Source organism: Lepidochelys kempii, chromosome 14 (genome assembly GCF_965140285.1).
Source record: "Lepidochelys kempii isolate rLepKem1 chromosome 14, rLepKem1.hap1, whole genome shotgun sequence".
Lineage (NCBI taxonomy): Eukaryota > Metazoa > Chordata > Testudines > Cheloniidae > Lepidochelys > Lepidochelys kempii.
In genome coordinates, this window is record NC_136393.1 from 28345822 (window position 1) to 28362282 (window position 16461).

At 45.3% G+C, this 16461-nt stretch overlaps 1 protein-coding gene and 1 long non-coding RNA gene across 7 annotated transcripts in view; one reads left to right on the forward strand and one right to left on the reverse strand.

Moving 5' to 3' along the window:
- The window catches only part of BTNL2 (butyrophilin like 2), a 1264829-nt gene that overhangs the window by 701321 nt on the left and 547047 nt on the right, over positions 1-16461 (reverse strand). For 5 of the 6 annotated variants that reach the window (XM_078848426.1, XM_078848429.1, XM_078848427.1 and 2 more), the window contains exons 5-7: positions 6347-6463; positions 2389-2736; positions 211-495 (exon numbers count right to left, since the gene is read on the reverse strand). In XM_078848426.1, coding sequence (XP_078704552.1) covers positions 211-495; positions 2389-2736; positions 6347-6463 — 750 coding nt within the window. The remainder of the gene's footprint in view (positions 1-210; positions 496-2388; positions 2737-6346; positions 6464-16461) is intronic. The other variant, XM_078848428.1, reaches the window with a different exon arrangement.
- Positions 4236-6545, forward strand: LOC144929295 (uncharacterized). Its single transcript, XR_013634555.1, has 2 exons — positions 4236-4603; positions 5853-6545. It is a non-coding gene; the product is annotated as an uncharacterized LOC144929295 (long non-coding RNA).

Sequence of the window (16461 nt, forward strand, 5' to 3'; positions counted from 1 at the left end):
GTGTCTGAATTATTTAGGAGCATGAGTCTTGTTGACTTTCAGGATACTTTTTGAAAATTCCACCATTGGTTTGTTTCTTTTGTAGGGTTTTTTGTCTAAATATCATACTCTAGCCTTCATTGCTATTGATACATTTTAATGTAGTTAACCAATCTGCTGTTGTATTTTTTCTGTTGCTGATCACAGTGTGTTGCTTTGGTGGTAACTGACCTGATATATAAAATAATGTTGATTCCTTTTTTCGGTTGGTGTGGGTGCTCTTGACTACGCAAGACAAGTTCTGGTGTGAATTCTCTGTAATAACGATGGAATTTTCAATGTCAAACAGCTCATTGGCTTCTTTGGAATTTGTTTCAGAGAGCGATGGTAAATGCTGTCCACTGGCATCTCTCCACAGCACCTCAGGCTGTGGGTACCAGCCAACCAATCGACACACCACCCAGATCCCTCCATCCTGATAATCCTCAACAGAGATGTGAGGAGCAGTGCCTGAAGCTAGAGAAAATTAATAAATCAGTATTAATTTATGCACATGTTCAGCCTGGAGGATAAACATTTAAACTTTCCTTTTATTCCCTATACTCATGGACTCAGGAAACAATATGAGCAAGAAATTATAATTATTTCATGGAGCGGGAAGGGAAAACTTTTTCCTTCACTAGTTTTCCATTCCAGGATCTACACATGGCAAAACATTGTATTTCATGATTTCATGAATCCGTTAGCTGGTAAATGATCTTAACACTAACGGATAAAGAAAAAGATTGAGAAAAATAAAAGTTATATTTCAAATGTACCTTCAGGTGAAATATCTCTTCTTTGATCATATACAGTCTGCTTTAGCTAGCCCTATGGGTACATGTCAAAGACAGAGGAGAAAAGTCTGTCCATGTCTGGTCAAGTTTAACCCAGAGCTCAGTATGTGTGGCTGCTCCTAAGCCCCTCTTCACTGGTGAAAAGCAGTGGAGGAGGAATGGGCTTTCACAGGAGGAATTGTTCTCCCTCCTTAAAGTTTTAGCAGCCTTCACCAGAATGAAACGAGATAGCACCAGAGTGACAAGGAGCCAGCAGAACACTAGCCACTCATTTTCAGACGTGGAGTAGCTAGTGTACCCCTTATCCAATGTACTTCATGTTTGGATGAAGAATCATTCCTCGCAACGGACTTGGGGAAATTTTTCAAAACCACCCAAATGACATAGGAACTTAAATCCGATTTACAAAAGTGACACACTGGAGTTACTGATAGGAAATAAATTGAAGGTAACAGGAAATTTTGAATAGTAAAATGCAAATAAGAATCACTGAGAACGCTCTCCAAAGGAAATACAGGCACATAGAACTATAGGATTGGAAGGGAACTCAAAAGGTCATCTAGTCCAGCGGTTCTCAGCCAGGGGTCTGTGGCCCCACAGGGGGCTATGAGCAGGTTTCAAGGGGTCCACCAAACAGGGTCAGCATTAGACTTGCTGGGGCCCAGGGCAGAAAGCCAAAGCCCCCACCCTGCTGTGCATGGCTGAAACCTGAGACCCGTCACACGAGGTTGAAGCCGAAGCCTGAGCAAGGTAGCTTCGCAGGGCCCCCTGTGGTGTGGGGCCCTGGGCAATTGACCTGCTTGCTATCCCCTAATCCTGGCCCTGGCTTTTAAATGCAGAAAAACAGTGATTGTGGCACAATTGGACTGTAGAAACCTCCTTCTTAAAAAACCTACAATTGCAAGAATTCCATGACCTGCCTAGGTTACCTGTTCCAGTGCTTAACTATCTTCATAGTTAGAAAGATTTTCCTGCTATGTAGCCTAAATCTCCTTTTTTTTCACTGCAGCATCATACTGTTGGCTCCATATTCACTTTGTGGTCCACTAAAATCTCCACATCCTTTTCTGCAGCATTGCTGCACAGACAGTTATTCCCATATTGTATTTGTGCATTTATTTTTTCCTTCCTACGTGTATTTCTCTTTGCATGTTTTTACTCAATTTCATGTTGTTGATTTCAGACCAATACTCCAGTTTATCAAGATCATTTTGAATTCTAATCCTGCCCTCCAAAGGGACTGCATCTTTCCCAGCTTGGTGACATCTGCACATTTTATAAGTGTACTCTCTACTGCATCATCTAAGTAATTAATGAAAATATTGAATAGTACCGGACTGAGGAATGACCCATGTGGGATCCCATTTGATACATCCTCCTAATTTAACAGCAAACAACTGATAACTACTCTTTGGGTTCAATTTTTTAATCAGGTTGTGCACCCACCTTCTAGCAATTTCAGCCAAACCACATTTCCCTGGTTTGCTTATGAGATTGTCATGTGGGATTGTGCCAACAGCCTTACTAAAAATTAAGATATATCACATCTATTGCTTCCCCACACGCTACTGACCTGACACCTTTAGTTCCAATTGGGCTTCTTCATAATCCATACCCTCTTGAACAAAACAGCTATACTGTCCTTCATCAGAAGGTCTGATATTGAAAATTCTCAAGGCAACATTTCCATCGGTGAGACCATCTTTAAAGAGCTCTGTCCTCCGCTGATATTCTGACATCTGCTGCCCATACTGGTCCTTTCCATCACTATAGCGATGAACAAATGGAGAGAGTTGGGACCGGAACCACGTCACCTCCATGTTCTCAGCGCTCATCTTGGGGGACAGGTGACAGGGTAACACAATCTCTTCTCCCACAGTGGCAATGACAGGCTGGTCAGGTCCAACCACTTTAAAACGAGCTAAGAAATGTACCAGGATACAAGGAAGATAAACTCAGAGAAAGCATGGGAAATTCATATACATTTCTTTAACAATACACACAAACAACAAGATCTATTTCATGTATTTTATATTCCATGGGGCATGAAATTATATATGGAGTTTACAAGAAATAATGCATTTCCACAACTGTAAATTATTCACAAAAAGAAAAGGAGTACTTGTGGCACCTTAGAGACTAACTCATTTATTTGAGCATAAGCTTTCGTGAGCTACAGCTCACTTCATCGGATGCATTCAGTGGAAGTGAGCTGTAGTTCACGAAAGCTTATGCTCAAATAAATTGGTTAGTCTCTAAGGTGCCACAAGTACTCCTTTTCTTTTTGCGAATACAGACTAACACGGCTGCTACTCTGTTAAATTATTGTTATACCAGATGTAGGGTGAAACCTCATTGAATCTGGTGGGTGTAATAGCCACCCTTCATTCAGAATAAATGATAGAAGCAATGAAGCTCCTTTATGGAGTAAAGTAGCTGAAACTTTCAGAGCCACCACTCAAATCACATGCCATGTGCAAGTCTGGTCAAGAGCTGAGCTATGTGGGCATAGTGCAAATACAGAGGGATGGGTATTGCTTTGGTAGAGCTGTGTGCTTGTGTGTGAGAGCAGAAGCAGAGAAAAAACACTAAAGAAGCAGACAGAAAAGGCTGCAAAGAAGGGCCAGAGACAGCCAGAAAAGCACTTGAAGCATGTGAAAGCTAAGAGAGAACTTGTTGGGCAAAGTTTTGGTTGAAAGCGGCTTGGAATTGTGAGCAAAGAAATTGCCTCCTGCTGTTTGATTCCTACTGTGTTCAATGATGCGGGACTTTGTGTACATTCTATGTAAATAAAAAGGATTTCATCAAATAAATACCTGACTCCATCAGCAATTTCTCTTTCTAATGGAAAGAACCCATAAGACCCTGAATACTGGCTACCCACTCATGTCTAAAGGGTTAACATTATGTTTATGTAAGCAGGGTCTGAATGAATGCTTCCCTGACAGCTAGCTGGGAGTGGGAGAGACTCCCCGTGTGTTTATGTAAATACAATTTGTTCCTGCTCTGCTTACATATTCAACAGATGCAGAGGTGTCAAAGTGATCAACTTTAACTGGTGTTGGGTACAAATCACTTTAGTACTGAATGCAGGAGTAGTGAAATGCTGTTACCAATGTTGTAATTATTGTTGGAATACAGAGAAGCAGTACTGTGCTTAACCTGTCCCAAATAAGGGGGACCATCCTCAGTTGAAAGAACCTTGTTAAGCCAGGGGCTCAAATGTCAGCGCCCTGTGAAAGTAAGAGGGGTGGGGACAAGTATCCCAGTGAGAAGGCAGCACACCCTCACCAAGGGTCCTACCTAGACTGGTTCAACCTGTTCCTCCCCACAGGTCAAATAATAGCATTAAATAGGCTTCATTAGAACCCTCTTTGTTAATTTAATTGTTCGATCAGAGCTGAAATCATTTGTGGTGCGACTGTGTTTCTGCCCTGCCTGCTAAGAGCTAAAATTACTAAGAAACTGATGTGCAGAGGACACAGCAGAGAGGCAGATGGCAGCAGAAGGTGACTGACAGCTGGTGAATGAGTGGCTGTTGAGGCAGAGAGGCGCAACAAGCAGCCAGCAGGGCAGTGGCAAAGAAGCGTGATGAGTGGCTAGCAGGGCGGCTGGTGGAGAAGCAAGGTGAGCGGCCAACAGGGCGGCTGGTGGAGAGGTGTGCCAACAGCGGTGACCAAGCAGCCAGCAGGCTGACAGTGGAGAGGCGCGGTGAGCATGGTGAGCAGACATCTGGCAGGGTGGCTGGCAGAGAGGGGCAGCGAGCGAGTGCCCGAGCAGCGCTACAAGTAAGGAGCCTCTTTACCCCCTCTCCACACAAGGTGGGAGGTGAAGTCTGCAGATGCACCTCTGAACTCTGGGTCTGCACTAACCAAGGACAGCAACTGTGAGTGGGGTGCAGAGAAGGGTTGGGCATGTGAAGGGGGCTTTTGGGTTGCTGGACTTAAGAACCTGAGGGGAAAGGACACTGCCCAACCTACTTGGGGTTGGGTCGTTTACCCATGGTTTATTTTTATGGACCCTAGTTGCAGTGTTTTCCCAAATTAACACCCAGTTGCTTCCCTCCTTTTATTAAAGTTTCTTTTCTATACTCAGACTCTATGCTTGTGAGTGGGGAAGTATTGCCTCTCAGAGACACCCAGGGGTGGTGTGTAAATTTCCTAGGATACTGGGTGGAGGATTGAGCCAGTTCTGTGTTGTATCAACAGAAGGAACCCCTAGATATTGAACATGGCCCTGACTGCTGCTGGCTCCACCAGGCAGAAAGATTATATTTTAAAAAATACTGAAATACATTCCCAGCACTTGTCATGGGGAGCAAGTGAGAGGATCACAAAATGTCCCCAACCCCAGTTACAGTGACAGGGTGATAAGGTTCAGTCACTCTACATTGTGCTCTGAAATGTGCCACAACATAAAAGAAAATTAACTCAGAGAGAAAAATTACTTTTCTTTTGCCTCCTCAGTCCTGTCAGCCTCATGCAGTAGTGTGCTATGCAAATAAAATAGGATTAGATCTGATAAACTAGGCAACGAAATTTGGAGGAAATTTTAAAGGGCTGGAAACCTGATCCCAATCCCATTGAACCAATGGAACAGTTCTCATTTACTTCAATGGGATTTGGATCAGCCCTAATGGGCTCTCCTTTTGTTGCTCAGGTTCACAGGCTGTGGAAGCCTTTAATCTCCAGAGGGCTAGTTTCAATTTAAGATAGTGCAAAGTGTAGCATCCTACTTGGTTAGCTGTGCTCTGCACATGGGACACTGTGTACCTGACCTCTGTGATATGCTCTTACTTCCAGTATATTTTGTGTGCACTTCAAAGCACTGGTTTTTGACATATGAAGCATTAAGTGGTTTGGGACCAGATTAGTGCCTCTTTCCTAATGTGATGTCCCAGAGACTGAGAGCAGATGGAGTGTCTGAGCTAACAACCCCACGGGTTCTAATGGGACATTTTCAATAAAGGGTCGTCAGCTGTGTATCTCATTTACCCTCTTGTTCAACCTACTGACTTATAGTCCCCGCTCTCTCTAGGTGTTTGAGAAGGGAATGAGTGGAAGAGGACGTCAGTGCATTAAGATGAGTTAGACAGTTATTAGTCCTGAAGGTTTGGACAGGCAGTGAAGACACTTTTTAAAAAAACACTGTTGTTTCTGTTTGGAATTTGGGTTGTTTTTTGTTTAGCCTTCTGTTTACAACTAAACATCTTACTGGGCATCTTTTCAAACCCCTGCTATTTATTTACTTAGATTTTTATCCTCCTTCAATAATAGAGTGTTATCCATTGCTGACAACTTTTAAAAACACATGCATGAATAAGCAAATCTAAAAACTATCCCAAGAACAATGCAACAACCCAGCAACAGGATAAGCAGAGCAAAATTGAATAAAGAAGTTGCCAATCTTGCTTTGTGGTTCTGTTTACACACTGTAAGTAGTTCCATTGTCTTCAAGTGAAGCCCATTTGTAAGTCACTGTAAGCCTAGATAAATCATATAAGAAACTACAGAAAGAGATGGGATTCCTACCTGATTCCAACCTGTGAAGAGAACAAGTAATGAAGAAAATAATCAAATCAGGCAGAAAGCATCTGGCTGTGGTGCTATGGCAGAATGAGAGAACCTGCATCCTCATGGGAACTTGGTCTAGATAACAGGATGGACATGGAGAAAAACAAACAAACATCATAGTAAACAAAACAGTGATTATGAGATGCTGGTTATTGGATTTTGAGGGACAGAAGATCACAGAGGACACAAATAAAATGGGATATATGCATTGCCAAGTAAATTTATTGTGTTATGCAGTTAGAGCAACCATTCCATTAAAGTTGAAAACATGTTTCTATTATGAGTCCGAGTTTGTCCCATTCCCACCCAATCCACACTGCTCCCCACCTCGAGGTCGCTGCTTCCCCCACTCCTCTATATCCTGCTTCTCCCCTCTGGGTCCTCCCTGCCCAAAGGTTCCTGCTTTTCCTCAATTCCACTTTCCCCTCTCCAGATGCCTGCTTTCCCCAACTCTGGTTCCCTGATTCCTCTCTCCCTCCATTTTCCCCTCTCCAGGGGAGAGCCCTAATCACTAGGCTATTGACTAGCCTGAGATGGAAAAAGAAAAGGAGTACTTGTGGCACCTTAGTGACCAACCAATTTATCTGTAGCCTGAGATGGAGTTTTTTCAATCTTTCCTGGTGGATCTGTTCCACTTTGAGTAAATAATGAAATATTTATTAGAGCAGGAACTTGAACCTGAGTCTTCTACAGCCAAGAGGAGGGCTCTCATCACCAAGCCACCCTCTCTCCTCCACTGCAGCACTGCTGAACATATAATTTAATACAGAGTGGAACAGCTCCAGCAAGAGAGCCTGAGAAACAGAGACAGAGAAATGTACAGGCAATGAGCCAGAAAAGTCACAATACATTCAACTGCAGTGAGAGTCCTGGAGCTTCTTTTATTCCTTTGATAAATTCAGAACTTCTCTTCACATCAGCAGGAGATTTGCCACGGTTAACTCCAGCTGCTAGTTACTAGTTCTGCCTCACTAGTATACCATAACAGAAATATCCAAGAAAAAAAGCTCAGAGACATGGGATGCTTTCATAGAAGTATCTGAATGATCCTATTACATGCATTCCTCTTCCCCCCTTCTCCTTCCTCTCTACCCACTTCCTTCCTTCCCCATCTCTAGCCCTCTCCTCTGAACTTTGCTTCTATTCTTTACTTAACTTCATAATTTTTCTTTAACTAGTTGATTTTCCATAAGCAGATTTTGTTTGTAAATTGTTTAATGCAAATAATTGAGGTATATTTTGACCATTCATATTATATATATATATATATATATATAATTAAATGTTTCAAGTATGGCTAACATTAGGTAGCAAATGGTTAATATATCATGAGAATTTAATATAGTTTATTATGTTTGTTTTTTCTCTGTATATATTTATATTTTAAAAAATTAAAAAAACAAAACAAAGAAAATAAGACTCAACTCCAGGAGGTTTACAAGGAAAAGGTACCAGGAGGGGGATTGCCTCGGAGAGAAAATAAAATCACGCTGCTCTGTAGAACCTTGCTGATCCACAGATGCAAGGAGTCCCCAGGTCCAGCAATGTACTGGAATCATGAGGGGTTAGGGGGTAGATGTTCCCGGTACACTGGAAACATGAGGAGGGTGGGGTGAGGTAGATGTTCCTGGTGCACTGGAATCATGGGGGGCGGGGAGGGGGCTAGATGTTTCTGGTACACTGGAATCGTGAGGAGGATGGGGTGGGGTAAATGCGAGCAAAGCAGCTGTGTCCTTATCGTAATGCTCCAACCTGCCAGCAGCAGCAGCCAGAGCCCAGAGCTGCTTCCTGAGCCTGGATGGAGGGGCTGCCTCTGCTACTGAAATCAGGTTCAAAGAAATAAAAGTTGAAAGAAATAAAGCTAAGGGGAAGGGCGGGCATGAAATGGTTGATTTTCCCTGTGCAGTTTGTTGCTAGACTGAGAACTGAATTCCAGCATTGCAGTGACTGATCTGGTAAAGTTGTTTTAATTCATCGTGTCTGTATTTTCTGCAGGGTATTTTGCTGTAGTGAGATCAGACACATTTCAGCTTCTTCTGCTATCAAAAAGCTAAGCAGTTTGCTTTCCCTTTTAACTTTGAAAGAATCAGTGAAGGAAATAAAATGGTGCAATGAGGGGCGATCAACAGGTTATCTCAAGTGCTTATATACAAATGCACAAAGCCTTGGAAACAAGCAGGGAGAACTGGAGGTCCTGGTGATGTCAAGGAACTATGACGTGATCGGAATAACAGAGACTTGGTGGGATAACTCATATGACTGGAGTACTGTCATGGATGGTTATAAACTGTTCAGGAAGGACAGGCAGGGCAGAAAAGGTGGGGGAGTAGCACTGTATGTAAGGGAGCAGTATGACTGCTCAGAGCTCCGGTACGAAACTGCAGAAAAACCTGAGTGTCTCTGGATTAAGTTTAGAAGTGTGTGCAACAAGAGTGATGTAGTGGTGGGAGTCGGCTATCGACCACCGGACCAGGGGGATGAGGTGGATGAGGCTTTCTTCCGGCAGCTCACGGAAGCTACTAGATCGCATGCCCTGATTCTCATGGGTGACTTTAATTTTCCTGATATCTGCTGGGAGAGCAATACAGCGGTGCATAGACAATCCAGGAAGTTTTTGGAAAGCGTAGGGGACAATTTCCTGGCGCAAGTGCTAGAGGAGCCAACTAGGGGGGGTGCTTTTCTTGACCTGCTGCTCACAAACCGGGTAGAATTAGTGGGGGAAGCAAAAGTGGATGGGAATCTGGGAGGCAGTGACCATGAGTTGGTTGAGTTCAGGATCCTGACGCAGGGAACAAAGGTAAGCAGCAGGATACGGACCCTGGACTTCAGGAAAGCAGACTTCGACTCCCTCAGGGAACGGATGGCCAGGATCCCCTGGGGGACTAACTTGAAGGGGAAAGGAGTCCAGGAGAGCTGGCTGTATTTCAAGGAATCCCTGTTGAGGTTACAGGGACAAACCATCCCGATGAGTCGAAAGAATAGTAAATATGGCAGGCGACCAACTTGGCTTAATGGTGAAATCCTAGCGGATCTTAAACATAAAAAAGAAGCTTACAAGAAGTGGAAGGTTGGACATATGACCAGGGAAGAGTATAAAAATATTGCTCGGGCATGTAGGAATGTTATCAGGAGGGCCAAATCGCACCTGGAGCTGCAGCTAGCCAGAGATGTCAAGAGTAACAAGAAGGGTTTCTTCAGGTATGTTGGCAACAAGAAGAAAGCCAAGGAATGTGTGGGCCCCTTACTGAATGAGGGAGGCAACCTAGTGACAGAGGATGTGGAAAAAGCTAATGTACTCAATGCTTTTTTTGCCTCTGTTTTCACTAACAAGGTCAGCTCCCAGACTGCTGCGCTGGGCATCACAAAATGCGGAAGAGATGGCCAGCCCTCTGTGGAGATAGAGGCGGTTAGGGACTATTTAGAAAAGCTGGACGTGCACAAGTCCATGGGGCCGGACGAGTTGCATCCGAGAGTGCTGAAGGAATTGGCGGCTGTGATTGCAGAGCCACTGGCCATTATCTTTGAAAACTCGTGGCGAACCGGGGAAGTCCCGGATGACTGGAAAAAGGCTAATGTAGTGCCAATCTTTAAAAAAGGGAAGAAGGAAGATCCTGGGAACTACAGGCCAGTCAGCCTCACCTCAGTCCCTGGAAAAATCATGGAGCAGGTCCTCAAAGAATCAATCCTGAAGCACTTGCATGAGAGGAAAGTGATCAGGAACAGCCAGCATGGATTCACCAAGGGAAGGTCATGCCTGACTAATCTAATCGCCTTTTATGATGAGATTACTGGTTCTGTGGATGAAGGGAAAGCAGTGGATGTATTGTTTCTTGACTTTAGCAAAGCTTTTGACACGGTCTCCCATAGTATTCTTGTCAGCAAGTTAAGGAAGTATGGGCTGGATGAATGCACTATAAGGTGGGTAGAAAGCTGGCTAAATTGTCGGGCTCAACGGGTAGTGATCAATGGCTCCATGTCTAGTTGGCAGCCGGTATCAAGTGGAGTGCCCCAAGGGTCGGTCCTGGGGCCGGTTTTATTCAATATCTTCATAAATGATCTGGAGGATGGTGTGGATTGCACTCTCAGCAAATTTGCGGATGATACTAAACTGGGAGGAGTGGTAGATACGCTGGAGGGGATGGAAAGGATACAGAAGGACCTAGACCAATTGGAAGATTGGGCCAAAAGGAATCTGATGAGGTTCAATAAGGATAAGTGCAGGGTCCTGCACTTAGGACGGAAGAACCCAATGCACAGCTACAGACTAGGGACCGAATGGCTAGGCAGCAGTTCTGCAGAAAAGGACCTAGGGGTGACAGTGGACGAGAAGCTGGATATGAGTCAGCAGTGTGCCCTTGTTGCCAAGAAGGCCAATGGCATTTTGGGATGTATAAGTAGGGGCATAGCGAGCAGATCGAGGGACGTGATCGTTCCCCTCTATTCGACATTGGTGAGGCCTCATCTGGAGTACTGTGTGCAGTTTTGGGCCCCACACTTCAAGAAGGATGTGGATAAATTGGAGAGAGTCCAGCGAAGGGCAACAAAAATGATTAGGGGTCTGGAACACATGAGTTATGAGGAGAGGCTGAGGGAGCTGGGATTGTTTAGCCTGCAGAAGAGAAGAATGAGGGGGGATTTGATAGCTGCTTTCAACTACCTGAAAGGGGGTTCCAAAGAGGATGGCTCTAGACTGTTCTCAATGGTAGCAGATGACAGAACGAGGAGTAATGGTCTCAAGTTGCAGTGGGGGAGGTTTAGATTGGATATTAGGAAAAACTTTTTCACTAAGAGGGTGGTGAAACACTGGAATGCGTTACCTAGGGAGGTGGTAGAATCTCCTTCCTTAGAGGTTTTTAAGGTCAGGCTTGACAAAGCCCTGGCTGGGATGATTTAACTGGGAATTGGTCCTGCTTCGAGCAGGGGGTTGGACTAGATGACCTTCTGGGGTCCCTTCCAACCCTGATATTCTATGATTCTATGATTCTATGGTGCGAACCCACCCTTTGGCTGGGGCTCTTGATCTATTGAATTGAGCCTCCTTTTCCACAACATCCTTTCTGTAAACCCAGAGGCACAGTCTGACTTCTGTATTTGCAGGGTAGAGGGCTTAATAAGTACAGGTCTGACTTTGGATGCGCTCTGCAAGTCCCCCAGGAGTTCACCCGGCTGTGAACCAAGCAGCACTTGGGGATGCAGGGGGAGCAGCAGCGCAGAGCTCAGGGAGGAAGCCCCTGGACACCCGGCTCCCCTCCCCTCCTGCCAGGCGCTGAGGGCACTCGGCTGCTGTGGGGACATCCCATGTGCATCTCTGTCAAGGGGAAATGACTCTGGCGGGCTGTGGAGCGCTCTGATAAAAGCTCCTGCAGCTGCCTCTTTCCTTCCCCTTTTCTCTGAAAACCATGTTTTTTCCCCAGCAAAGTGACCACCCCGGCTGCAGCCCCAGCACAGAACGGGTGCTCTGGCCAGCATGAGCCTCCTGCTGCCTGCACCAAGACCGGTAGGGCCAGATTTAGGGAAAATGGCACTCTGGGTGAACTTGTATTTTGCTGCCCCCCACATCACCCCTGGCCCCACAGGCTTACTGGGATCCCCCCACCACCTCTGGACCCTGCTGCTTCCCCACGTTTGTATTGAAGAGGTGCCACAGGTCAGCCCTGGCACAAATTAAGAATTGTCAGGCGGCCTGATACCAGCAGCTCCTGGCCGCGTGCCCAGCTCTGACGGCAACGCCACCACCAGCAGCAGCACAGAAGTAAGGGTGGCCTGGTAGATGCTGTATTGCCACCCTTATTTCTGTGCTGCTGCTGTGGCTCCTGGTGCCTGATGCTCTGCCTGCGGCTCAAGGTCGGTTTCATGCTGTCACAAGGAGGCTGCATCTTGCCAGAGCCCAGGGCCCTCCTGCAGCTCTCTGGACACTACTGGCTCACCGGGGTGCCATTTCAGATTTTGTGGGGTGGGGGCAACTTTAACCATGGTTCCAGAGACTACTTAGGCACCTGAAGACTCTTGGGTTTTTTGCAGATAATAACTTAGGAATTAGCTGACAGGAGCACTACGTCTAATTGTTACATAAAGAAAGAACAAATATATACAAACTCCAATTAAAGCCACATTTTAAGTTTATATGTAAATTTAGATCAGGAGATAATACAGCAAGATATTCCCAATCCCAAACCTTGAGGTATCAGTTCTGAAGCTTTAACACAGATATCAGAAACACAAGTTTGATACGTTGTACACTATCGTTAATAATAAAAATAAATAAAATCTGACTCTGTGTCCCTGCCATTATCTACTCTATTTTAGTCAATTGTTTTTCACTCCCCCAAAAAAGTATTTACTTAATTGTAACATACATGATGAAGGGTTTTTCTCTTTTATTAAGAATGGGAATTTATTTTTCTAATTATTTTGGCATTTATGTTTACCAATCACAACCATGTATGTGACTCAAGAACATTTGACTCCATCATTGCTGTTAGGTATCATAATTGGAACTGCATTTATTTTCATATGAATTTTAAGGTTTTTTTACAGATATAACTAAAAATACTACTTGAAAATAAGTGACTTTCATCTGCCCAGGGTCTAAAGTTATGTGTTTAGCTAATGTTTTTTAACCTGGCAGTGCTCAGGTGAGTACAAGCTAAAGTTATATTCTAAGAGGATGTTATTATTTGATTATACCATTTTAAATAATTAATGACAAAGCACAAAATAGTAATAAAAATAAGGAAAATTACTGCAGCCAGGACAGATTAGACATTTTAGAACTCACTACTCAATGAATTAAATATAAGCATAAGAGGGAAATAAAATTATGAAATGCCCGCTGTTAGGGGGCTTATTCCTTCACCCACTTACTTCCCTGGTCCTTCTCGCATGAACAGAGAGCAACAATACCCGAAGTCCAAAGGTGCAAACAATTCGATGTTTATTGGGGTGAACTTCCAGCAAGCATGATTCCAGTTTCCTTCCTTAGTATCCTCCTTCCCAGCTCTGACACCACAAAGCCTTACACCTGTGTCCCTGTTCCCATTCCTGCCCTTAGCCAAACATGATTCCAACTTCCTTACTCCCATTCCCTGTTCCCATTTCCCCCTTTAGCAAAACATGATTCCAATTTTCTTACCCCCATTCCCTGTTCCCATCTCCCCCTTTAGCAAAACATGATTCCAATTTTCTTACCCCCATTCCCTGTTCCCATCTCCCCCTTTAGCAAAACATGATTCCAATTTTCTTACCCCCATTCCCTGTTCCCATCTCACACCCACACATGCCCACCCCCACCCACACCCCGTCACTTCCTCATTGACTACAGATTATATAGTAAAACTTGAGTTCTGCTTAGCTATACTTTAACCAATCATTTTCCTGAAATTTAACTAACCAATCCTAACATATTGTAACATGATTATGTAACCAATTATATCCCACCACCTCAATTAGTTTACACCCAGCAAAATTAATTATACAGCAGACAGGAACAATCACAGAACCAGACAGAGATTATACAGACAAACAACAGCAAAGTGGGAACTATAATGACAAAACAATACAGAAGTGAGGATTTCACATCCCAGCTATTGATAAGTGAGTTCTTGCCAGACAGGATGCTATCAAACTAAGTTTCCTTTTACATTTTCTAGGCACTTCCCTTTCTCTGGAGGTGATAGGAATACAATCCTGTCCTGATAGTGCCTGACAGCCCAATAGCACCTTATTTCAATGTGACTAGTTTGGAATGTGAGGATGTGACCGTTCGCTTCCCAGCTTATGGCTGCCTCTGCTGCTTAGCCAAAGGCCTTAGCCTAAGAACAGGGCCTCAGACTGTCACAGTAAGAGAAGGCCCTTACACCAGCAGACAGTGATTTTGATTCTTTCTTTTATACCTCTATCACTAGCCAAGTGATAAGAATACACCTAAATTCTTAGAGTACAGGCCTTTGCAGAGAGGCCTGAATATCTATATCCTAACACCCGCCCCCCCACACAGCAGACAGGAGGCTCCCAGGAGCAGCTTGGCCGGGGCGGTTGCAAGCAGGGAGGTGGGTGGGGACAGATGGCCGGCCGCAGATGGCCGAAGAGCAGCGGGGGAAGGAGGGACAGGACACTCCTGCTCCGGAGGCACCAGCCAGCACATCATAGAATCATAGAATATCAGGGTTGGAAGGGACCTCAGGAGGTCATCTAGTCCAACCCCCTGCCCAGAGCAGGACCAATCCCCAACTAAATCATCCCAGCAGGGCTTTGTCAAGCCTGACCTTAAAAACTTCTAAGGAAGGAGATTCCACCACTGGTAATGCATTCCAGTGTTTCACCACCCTCCTAGTGAAAAAGTTTTTCCTAATATCCAACCTAAACCTCCCCCACTGCAACTTGAGACCATTACTCCTTGTTCTGTCATCTGCTACCACTGAGAACAGTCTAGATCCATCCTCTTTGGAACCCCCTTTCAGGTAGTTGAAAGTAGCTATCAAATCCCTCCTCATTCTTCTCTTCCGTAGGCTAAACAATCCCAGTTCACAGAATCACAGAGTTGGAAGGGACCTCAGGAGGTCATCTAGTCCAACCCCCTGCTCAAAGCAGGACCAGTCCCCAGTTTTGCCCCAGATCCCTAAATGGCCCCCTCAAGGATTGAACTCACAACCCTGGGTTTAGCAGGCCAATGCTCAAACCACTGAGTTATCCCTCCCCCCTCAGCCTCTCCTCATAAGTCATGTGTTCCAGTCCCCTAATCATTTTTGTTGCCCTCCGCTGGACTCTCTCCAATTTTTCCACATCCTTCTTGTAGCGTGGGGCCCAAAACTGGACACAGTACTCCAGATGAGGCCTCACCAATGTCAGATAGAGGGGAACGATCCCGTCCCTCGATCTGCTGGCAAATGCCCCTACTTATACATCCCAAAATGCCATTGGCCTTCTTGGCAACAACGGCACACTGTTGACTCATATCCAGCTTCTCGTCCACTGTAACCCCTAGGTCCTTTTCTGCAGAACTGCTGCCTAGCCATTCGGTCCCCTAGTCTGTAGCGGTGCCTGGGATTCTTCCGTCCTAAGTGCAGGACTCTGCACTTGTCCTTGTTGTCCTTGTTGAACCTCACCAGACTTTGGGCTACTGCAGTGGCTGCAGTTCTTCTGCACGGCTTGGCACTACTAGAAACCTGTTCCACAATGCTTGGGACTGGGAAGCAAATTCCCTGCTGCAGAACTGCTTCCCCACATCGGAGCCTGAGTTTTGTGGAAGACTTAGTGCTGGTTCCCATGTGATGCTGGACATCACCCACAGTAGGAACAAGTACTCCGGAGATCCCAGGTCTGTGGCCATGTGCCTCAGGCCACTGAAACAGGCTGCCCACCATAACAGCATACCCAGGGAAGACTCACAACTGAAACACAAATCAAAGGAGAAAACAAACACCTACCCTGTCTCAAGTGTCTGTAAGAAACATCTCAGCAGTTCCAGGATCTTTGTAAAAAGAAAAGGAGGACTTGTGGCGCCTTAGAGACTAACAAATTTATTTGAGCATAAGCTTTCGTGAGCTACAGGTCACTTCATCCTTGTAGGTTCCCATCTCCCCCTGCCTTAAAGATACAATTAACGAAGAAGATTCTAAACTATGAATTCAAGTATCAGGGGGTAGCCGTGTTAGTCTGTATCCACAAAAACAACAAGCAGTTCAGATGCAGACGTGGTTTTTTTACCCACGAAAGCTTATGCCCAGATAAATCTGTTAGTCTTTAAGGTGCCGCCAGGGCTGGGTCAGATCAACCCCCAGGAACTTCCCCTGCCTGCAGGAAGCTCTGCACTGTGAAGGGGTCTCGGTGGGGGGGTTCCAGGTGAGAGGGGATGAAGGTCAGTGGGGGGGCTGCGTGTGGAGGTTCTAGATAGATGGGGGTTGGGCAGACAGGGGGAGCAGCTCCCCATACATTGACCCCTTCTCCCACCTGCACCCCACACTGAGCCCCTCTGCGTTGGGAGCCCTATACACCCAGAACCCCTCATCAAGCAACCTGAACCCAAACCCCCACCCCCAAGCCTCACCCCGTGCATCAGGAGCCCCTCGCACCCA